The sequence below is a fragment of the Cebus imitator genome, unplaced genomic scaffold (genome assembly GCF_001604975.1).
Source record: "Cebus imitator isolate Cc_AM_T3 unplaced genomic scaffold, Cebus_imitator-1.0 Scaffold228, whole genome shotgun sequence".
In the NCBI taxonomy this organism is placed as follows: Eukaryota; Metazoa; Chordata; class Mammalia; order Primates; family Cebidae; genus Cebus; species Cebus imitator.
Genome location: NW_016107543.1, coordinates 2,418,156 through 2,428,111, shown reverse-complemented (window position 1 = coordinate 2,428,111; position 9,956 = coordinate 2,418,156). Strand labels below are relative to the sequence as shown.

Sequence of the window (9,956 nt, the reverse complement as noted above, 5' to 3'; positions counted from 1 at the left end):
AGTAGAGACAGGGTTTCACCATGTTGACCGGGATGGTCTCGATCTCTTGACCTCATGATCCACCCGCCTCGGCCTCCCAAAGTGCTGGGATTACAGGCTTGAGCCATCGTGCCCGGCCTATATTATGTATTTTTTAGATGGAGTCTTGCTCTGTCACCCAGGCTGGAGTGCAATGGCATGATCTCTGCTCACTGAGACCTCTGCCTCCTGGGTTAAAGTGATTCTCCTGCCTCAGCCACCCGAGTAGCTAGGACTACAGGTGCGTACCACCACTAATTTTTTGTGTTTTTAGTAGAGACAGAGTTTCACCATGTTGGCCAGGCTGGTCTGGAACTCCCGACCTTGTGATACACCCGCGTAGGCCTCTCAAAGTGCTGGGATTACAGGCGTGAGTTATGGCACCTGGCCCAGGAAATATATATTTTTGAGACGGAGTCTCACTCTGTCACTCAGGCTAGAGTACAGTGGCACGACCTCGGCTCACTGCAGCCTCCACCTCCTGAGTTCAAGTGATCCTCCCACCTCAGCCTCCTGAGTAGCTGGGATTACGGACGCCCACCATCATGCCTGGCTAATTTTTGTATTTTTAGTAGAGATGGGGTTCCATCATGTTGGCCAGGCTTATCTTGAACTCCTGGCCTCAAGTGATCCGCCTACCTCAGCTTTCCAGAGTGCTAGAATTAAAGGCATGAGCCACCAAGCCCAGCCTTAAAGAAATATTTTTGTTAATGGCTTCTATAAAATTAGATTCATGCTGCATAGTCATAGCAGTTCTCAACATTCAGAGGACTCATTAAAACTCTTCCCATCATCCTATTGTGAATTATATTCTAATTAGCAAAGACTTTACATACTGGCCTTTTACTTTTTATGGAAACATACTGTTCTTTTACTTTTTACGGAAATTTTTTTTTGAGACAGAGTTGCGCACCATTGCCCAGGCTGCAGTGCAGTGGCGCGATCTCGACTCACTCCAATCTCCGCCTCCTGGGTTCAAGCAATTCTCCTGCCTCAGTCTCCCAAGTAGCTGTGACTACAGGCATGTGCCATGCGCCCAGCTAATTTTTTTGTACTTTTAGTAGAGACAGCATTTCACTATGTTGGCCAGGATGGTCTCGATCTCCTGACCTTGTGATCTGCCCGCCTCCGGCTCCCAAAGTGCTGGGATTACAGGCATGCACCACAGTGCCTGGCCGGAATAGTTTTTTTTTTGTTTTGTTTTTAAAAAAACAGCCCCTTTCAAAATAGACTGGTTTGGACCCCGGATCAGGAGAAAAAAAAACAAACCTGGCTATAAATGACATTTTGTGAGTTATTCTGAATTCCAATTGAAAACAAAAACAATAAAGACATTTTGGGGGCTACTGGGACTATTTGGTTAAATACTATCACTACTGATAGAATGTTATTTATATGACTATTGATATTATTAAGTCAATGCTAAATTTTTCAGGGTGATGAAGATCTTGTGATTACACAGAATAATATTATCATTAAAAGAGACATGCTGAAGTATTTAGAAGTGTCATGAAACCCACAGTTAAAGCAAATATGGCAATATGCTGTCTTGGCTTACTACAACCTCAGTCTTCTGGGTTGAAGCCATTCTCCTGCCTCAGCCTTTCAAGTAGCTGGGAATAGATGCCCGCCACCACGCCCAGCTAATTTTTGTACTTTTAGTAGAGACAGGGTTTCACCATGTTGGCCAGGCTGGTCTCGAACTTCTGACCTCAGATAATTCACTAGCCTCGGCCTTCCAAAGTACTGGGATTACATGCGTGAGCCACCGCACCCAGCCTATTATTCTTTTCATTTTTCTAGAGGTATTAATACTTTCAACAAAAATTTAAGGGATAAACTCTATTGATTCTTTTTCAAATTTCAAAGGCCAGGCACAGTGGCCCATACCTATAATCCCAGCACTGTGGGAGGATGAGGCGGGCGGATCACCTGAGGTCAGGAGTTCAAGATCAGCCTGACCAACATGGAGAAACTCCGACCCTACTAAAAATACAAAATTAGTGAGGTGTGGTGGTGCATGCCTGTAATCCCAGCTACTCGGGAGGCTGAGGCAGGATAATCCCTGAACCCAGAAGGCAGAGGCTGTGATGAGCCGAGATTGCGCCACTGCATTCCAGCCTGGGCAATAAGAGCGAAATTCCATCTAAAAAAAAAAAAAAAATTAGGCCGGGTGCGATGGCTCACGCCTAAAATCCCCGCACTTTGGGAGGCCGAGGCAGGTGGATCACGAGGTCAAGAGATCGAGACCATCGTTATCAACATGGTGAAACCCCATCTCTACTAAAAATACAAAAATTAGCTGGGCATGGTGGTGGGTGCCTGTAGTCCCAGCTACTCGGGAGGCTGAGGTAGGAGAATTGCTTGAACCCAGGAAGCGGAGGTTGTGGTGAGCTTAGATCGCATCATTGCACTCCAGCCTGGGTAACAAGAGCAAAATTCCATCTCAAAAAAAAATAAAATAAAATAAAATTAGCATTATCAATAAACTTATGCTAGGGGCAATGGCTCACGCCTGTAATCCCAGCACTTTGGGAGGCCAAGGTGGGAAAATCACTTGAGGTCAGGAGTTCGAGACCAGCCTGGCCAACACAGCGAAACCCCATCTCTATTAAAAATTAAAAAATTAGGCCGGGCGCGGTGGCTCAAGCCTGTAATCCCAGCACTTTGGGAGGCCGAGGCGGGTGGATCACGAGGTCAAGAGATCGAGACCATCCTGGTCAACATGGTGAAACCCCGTCTCTACCAAAAATACAAAAAATTAGCTGGGCATGGTGGTGCGTGCCTGTAATCCCAGCTACTCAGGAGGCTGAGGCAGGAGAATTGCCTGAACCCAGGAGGCGGAGGTTGCGGTGAGCCGAGATCGCGCCATTGCACTCCAGCCTGGGTAACATGAGTGAAACTCCGTCTCAAAAAAAAAAAAAAAAAATTAAAAAATTAGCCAGGCATGGTGGTGCATGCCTGTAGTCCCTGCTACTCATGAGGCTGATTCAGGAGAACTGCTTGAATCCAGGAGGCAGAAGTCACAGTAACCCAATATTCTGCCACTGCACTCCAGCGTGGGCAACAAGGCAAGACTATGTCTCGAAATTAAAAAATAAAATAAACTTAATGATAAAATGAGTTAACCAGGCCTCAAATTCTTATTCTTTCTTCCCAAGTAATAATGTCATAAATACAGACGTTCCCACTGAAAATATCAAAGGCATTTCCAGTTCATAAAAGCATGAAAATACTTCATGTTTAGATCAAGGTGGTTAATTTTTTCCAGTTCACTATAGGACTTACCTATCCATGTCATCATCTCCAGGTAATAAGGGAGGGAGGGGCAGTGGAGGCAACGTTGAAGTTTTCAGGTGTGGAATAGCAGCTGTTACAGATACTTGAGTCTTCACAGAAACCTGTACAGGGGGCTGAGAATTTGCCTGAGAGGACACAGCAGATGTCCTTGAGTGAGTAGAAGGGGGCAAAGTTGAAGTACTGGAAGAAGGAACCTGACTAAATCCTGGTTGAGAAGGAGGCAGAGGTGGTTGCTGTGGAAGAGCTGGTACTGGAGGCAAAGGTGGCAAAGGGGGAGTCTGAGGTGGAGGGGTAGTAGTTGGTAGAGGGGGTGGGGGAGAAGTAATTGTGGGGAGAGGTGGAGGGGTCTCCTTTTCTGATGTTTCTGTCTCCTTTGGAATAACAACTTCCTCTTTCAATGCTATGGGTTTAGAGTCTCTTGTTCCCTGTGCTTTCAAATCTTTAAGAACAGGATGCTTCTCAGAGTTCTCATCCAACTTTACTTTCCCTGTATCTACAGAATTTTTTACCTCTGTGTTTAGATGTGTTACATTCACCAATTCAGTATCTGGGGCAGATTTTTCCAATTTTACACTTCTGGGTAACTTTTTAGACTCCAAACCTGAATCCTTAGCCTCTACTGAACTGTTTTCTTTCCTAGGCAAAAATACAGGTGAACCCTTGGATTCCTTTCCATCCATTTTTGCTGCTGCAGCAGCAGCTGCTCTTTCCTTCTTTTTCCTACTGAGTTCAGCTCCCAGACTGGAATTCAGTGGAAGCCTGACAGGTGAGATACTGGAATGACGACTGCGTGAACTGGATCTCTTCTTTTTACTATGAGAAGATGAATGTCTTGAATATGCAGGACTTCTACTTCTGGACTTCATGGCTTTCCTACTGGAAAAACAAAAAGGCAGTTTAAAATGAATAGACTACAGTAGTATACGGAGGAAAACAGATCAACAAAACAAACTATGAAGAACAGTAACTTATCAATCTTAAAATAGATTAAGCCTTAGATTGGGCCGAGAAACCAGCCCAATCAAGGGGCACCCAAGACAGGGCTAAATGTAAGACATGATCCTAAGATCCTGGAAGAAAAAAATGGACATTAGGTATGCTAAGTAAATCTAAATAAAGTATGGACTCCAGTTTATAATTATGTATCAATATTGGTTCATTAACTGTAACAACTGTACCACATTAATGTAAGATGTTAACAATGGGGGAACTGGATGCAGGGATATATCAGAATTTTTTGTACTATCTTCACAATTTTTCTGTAAATCTAAAACTACTCAAAAAATTAAGTTCACTTAAAAAATAGATTAGAATGAACTAAATGCTACACGAAAACATATCTGAATCATATTAACAATAAAATTATCCACTACTTAACTTATTCAACTGAAAAAAGATGGGTCACTATTTTTTTCACATATTAGAAAAGAAATAGCCAGAAAGAGAAAAAAAAGAAAAAGAAAAGAAATAGCCATATTCACAATGATTACTTTCAGAATTTTGATTTTTAATCTTTGATAAAGTGAAAACAGGATAAAGAAGTCATACTCCATAGTAAAGGTAGGTTATATCCATCAGAAAGTTAAAAACAACAAGCATCCTTCACCAAAACCTAAATCTGTTAACTAGAGAGCTATTTAACTGGCAGATCCCAGAAAAGTAGGTTGTTCCTTGCATCTTCAGTTTATAATAAAGTTGTAAAGTTTAAAAAAAAAGTACTAAACAAATTTCCAACACATGAGACTTAGGATTTACAAAACAAATGAAGTGCAGAAAATGTTTTACCAAAATAACTTGTTAGAACTCTTCAAAAACATAAGGGCTCCTGATATCTTTAATATATAATGATTTCCAATTGGCTTTTTAAAAACTCATAAGGCAAAGTATTATTGCATGTTCAATTAATTTTCTTCTTAAGGAAGGCTTTGGAAACAAAATCTGGGAATTTATGGGGCAGATCATTTTAAGCTGAAACCCAACTCTCATTAATTTTTTTGACATTTTACTAAAGCCTAACCTGCCTCAATGTGAGAAAATAAATAAATAAAAACATTAAAAGCATAATCGGACAAAACAAAAATTTCCCAGTAGTCTAAAACAAATTCCTCCTATTCTAGATCATCAATATCTCCCTGTATGTTTGATCAGGAAGATATGGTAAGACTAACATACAGTAAGACTGACATGAACCAAAATGTTTCAAAACAACATACATGTGTAAGGGAAACAACTTGTATAACAGGGGAAACTGGATGCAGGGATATGTGCTTCATAATGGCACCAATGATTTTCTTTTACCTATGCTGCTTTTTGCAAGTTATCTTCCAAAAATTAAACTACAAAATTACTGGAATCAATAAAACTAAAAAATAATAACACAAAACATGAACATGAGGACATACGATACTGAAAGTTACTAATAATTACCCAAATATCCACTTACCCTTGAGGAAACTAATATTCCTCCCGTATATACTTGGCTGAAACAAGAGGTTTTCTCGCTTGTATTATAGCTAAGATAGGCAACATCTCTATCCCAGGGAAAACGTGTAAAACCCAAAATACTAACGCTAGCTAGCTACCAAGTACCACAAACTACTGTTTCTTTAGTCAGCATGACCAAATCTTCTTAAGGAAGTCTGTTAGAAACTCTTCAATTTCTGACAGAAGTCTACTGTTAATAGGAGATTTGGATGGCCATATACTTGTGGTATTTTTAGTGACACAAATGCTACATTTAAGTTCCAAGTTCACTCTTCTAGAATAAAGGGGAGGAGTAGACAACAAGTAGGAAAACACAGGCAGCAATAAGTAATGTGTCTTCTTAGATCAACACAGAGAAAGAAATGTCTTCAAAAACAAGTGTATCTCCCCGACTCCCGAATTAGATTCCACTCATTTGAAATGAAATTGCTACTATTAATCATTGCTAATTAGGTGGATGCAAAGACACTGCATTTCTGCCAAAGCATTTTCAGACTTGTAAAATGATGTTGCTTATTTCATTTTGACTGTTTTCCAAGGAAAAAAAAACACAAAGAATATCATAGAAGGGATCTGTATGTTCCTCTACTTTGACTCTACAAAATTTGTGTGTTTAGAATTTCAATCAAGAAAAACATGTAATGCACACAAACATATAATGCTCTCTATAAGCCAACTAAAAGCGTACATGTGTCTCTGGGAATACTATATAATGTTTATATTTGCATCCTGCACGACCATATTGTATCTCCAATTTTTTCTAGACTTATTTTTACCATTACTAAATTACTGATTAGTTTAAATTATGTGAGTAGAGTTTTGTTTTTCGTTTTTTGTTTTTTTTTTGAGATGGAGTTTCGCTCTTGTTGCCCAGGCTACAGTGCAATTGTGTGATTTCCACTCACTGCAACCTCCACCTCCAGGATCAAGCAATTCTGCCTCAGCCTCCCAAGGAGCTGGAATTACAGGCATGCACTGCCACGCCCAGCTAATTTTTTATTTTTAGTAGAGACAGAGTTTCTCCATGTTGGTCAGGCTGGTCTCCAACTCCTGACCTCAGGTGATCCGCCTGCCTCGGCCTCCCAAAGTGCTGGGATTACAGGTGTGAGACACTACACTTTTTTTTTTTTTTCCTGAGACAGACTGTCACTCTGTTGTCCAGGCTGGAGTGCAGTGGCAAGACCTTGGCTCACTACAACCTCTGCCTCCCAGATTCAAGCAATTCTCCTACCTCAGCCTCCTGAGTAGCTGGGACTATAGGCGCATGCCACCATGCCCGGCTAATTTTGTATTTTTAGTAGAAATGGGGTTTCACTCTGTTGGCGAGGCTGCTCGAGAACTCCTGACCTCAGGTGATCCACCTGCCCTGGCCTCCCAAAGGGCTGGGATTACAGTCATGTGCCACCATGCCCAGCCTCCTCTACTCTTTTTTTTTTTTTAAAAGACGGGGTTTCACCGTGTTGGTCAGGCTGGTCTTGAACTCCGGACCTCAGGTGATCCGCCCGCCTTGGCCTCCAAAGTGCTTGGATTACAGGCGTGAGCCACCATGCCCGGTCTGCCTCCTCTACTCTTAATCTTTTTTTTTTTTAAAGACGAGGTTTCACGAGGTTGGTCAGGCTGGTCTAGAACTCCTGACCTCAGGTGATCCACCTGCCTTGGCCTCCAAAGTGCTAAAGTGCTTAGATTACAGGCGTTGAGCCATCACGCCCGGCTGCTCTACTCTTAAGAGAACCTGAGATATGCTGTTTTTTCTAAGAATCCAAAAGGAATCACTAGAAAGAAGCAGTTCTTACTGAAACTTCTTTTAGTGTTTTAGCCTCAGCACACTTCTATATTCCCATACCCTACTACGGTTAACAATTTTTACAGCCTTAATGAACCACTCTATTAAGAAACAAATATTCTAAGAATACTTTTTTGCCTTCCTTAAAAAACTAAGCAGCTTGGCCAGGTATAGTGGCTCATGCCTATAACCCCAGCACTTTGGGAGGCAGGTGGATCACATCACCTGAGGTCAGGCATTTGAGACCAACCTGGCCAACAAAGTGAAATCCCGTCTCTACTAAAAAAAATACAAAAATTAGCCAGGCATGATGGCGGGTACCTGTAATCCCAGCTATTCGGGAGGCTGAGGCAGGACAATCGCTTGAACCTGAGAAAAGGAGTTTGCAGTGAGCCAAGATCATGCCACTACCGTACTCCACAACCTGGATGACAGAACATGACTCTGTCTCAGAAACAAACAAAAAACTAAGCAGCTTTACAAATAAATGCTACACTTAAGACTTAGTCATTTTACCAAATATAAATTTTACTCCTCACCCCTCCAAAAAGAAATGCAAATCCAGCTAATGGTGAACATGTTAAAGTGCTTAGAATGAAGTATACTGATACCTGCAACTTACTTTGAGATAAATGTTAAAAAAAAAAAAAAAGATTAATGGAGAGATAGATGACAAAATACATAGCAATTTTTTTTTTTTAAAGACAGAGTCTCAGGCCGGGCACGGTGGCTCACGCATGTAATCCCAGCACTTTGGGAGGCCGAGGCGGGTGGATCACGAGGTCAAGAGATCGAGACCATCCTGGCCAACATGGTGAAACTCCGTCTCTACTAAAAATACAAAATTAGCTGGCTGTGGTGGTGTGCACCTGTAGCCCCAGCTACTCGGGAGGCTGAGGCAGGAGAACTGCTTGAACCCGGGAAGCGGAGGTTACAGTGAGCCAAGATCACGCCACTGCACTCCAGCCTGGCACCTGGCAACAGAGTGAGACTCCAAAAAAAGACAGTATCACTCTGTCATGTAGGCTGGAGTGCAATGGCGCAATCTTGGCTTACTGCAACCTCTGCCACCAGGGTTCAACCCATTCGCGTGCCTCAGTCTCCCAAGTAGTTGGAACTACAGGCGCACGCCACCATACCTGGCTAATTTTTTATATTTTTAGTAGAGACTGAGTTTCACCATATTGCCAGGCTGGTCTCAAATTCCTGACCTCATGATCCACCCGCCTCAGTCTCCCAAAGTGCTAGGATTATAGGCGTGAGCCACCACTCCTGCCCCACTTTTTTTTTTTTTTTTTTTTTTTTTTTTTTTTTTTTTTTTTGAGACAGGGTCTCGCTTTGTTGCTCAGGCTAGAGTGCAATGGCATGATCACAACTCACTACAGTCTTGACTTCCTAGGCTCAAGCGATCCTTCCAACTCAGCCTCCCAGGCAGTGGGGTCTACAGATGTGCACCACCATGCCCAGATAATTTTCTTTTATTTTTTTCTGTAGAGAAGGGGGCCTTACTATGCTGCCCAGGCTATTTATGGCAAATTTTTATTGTAAAATCTACGTGTTAGATATCTGGGTGTTCACTACAACTCTTTGAACCTTTCTGTGCTTGAAAATTTTTCATAATAAAATGGAGCAAAGGCCAGGCACGGTGGCTCACGCCTGTAATCCCAACACTTCGGGAGCCCAAGGCAGGTGGATCAAATGAGGTCAGGAGTTCAACACCAGCCTGGCCAACATAATGAAACCCTGCCTCTACTAAAAATTCAAAAATGAGTTGGGTATGGCAGCGCACACCTGTAATCCCAGCTATTCATGAGGCTGGAGCAGGAGAATCACTTGAGCCTGGGAGGCAGAGGCTCCAGTGAGCCGAGATCATGCCATTGCACTCCAGCCTGGGCAACAAGAATAAAACTGTCTCAAAAAAAGAAAAAAATTAAATAATAAAATAAAATGGAGGAGAAAATATTAAGAATTTTAACTCCTGACAGCTAGGAACACTCTGCAGCTTGATGTATTCATACCAGTTTATGAATAATTATAACTTCAAGTCAGCAAAAATTATACTGAAATACAAAAGCCATGCATGACCCAGGCATGGTGGCCTGTAACCCCAGCACTTTGGGAGGCAGAAGGATCGCTTGAGCTCAGGAGTTCGAGACCAGCCTGGGCAATGGGGCAAAACCTAGTCTCTACCAAAAAAAAAAAAATTAGCCAGGTATGGTGGCATGTGCCGGCAATCCCAGCTACTCAGGAGGCTGAGGTGGGTGGACTGCTTGAGCCTGGGAGCTCAAGGCTGCGGTGAGCCAAGATGATGCCACTGCACTCCAGCCTAGGCAACAGAACGAGATCCTGTCTTTAAAAAAAAAAAAAAAAA

The 9,956-nt window shown here is 42.3% G+C and overlaps 1 protein-coding gene across 1 annotated transcript in view; it reads right to left on the bottom strand.

Moving 5' to 3' along the window:
- CDK12 (cyclin dependent kinase 12) overlaps positions 1-9,956 on the bottom strand; it is an 84,724-nt gene that overhangs the window by 71,474 nt on the left and 3,294 nt on the right. The window contains exon 2 of the mRNA XM_017497180.2: positions 3,307-4,194. Within this exon, the coding sequence (XP_017352669.1) occupies positions 3,307-4,194 (888 nt within the window). The remainder of the gene's footprint in view (positions 1-3,306; positions 4,195-9,956) is intronic.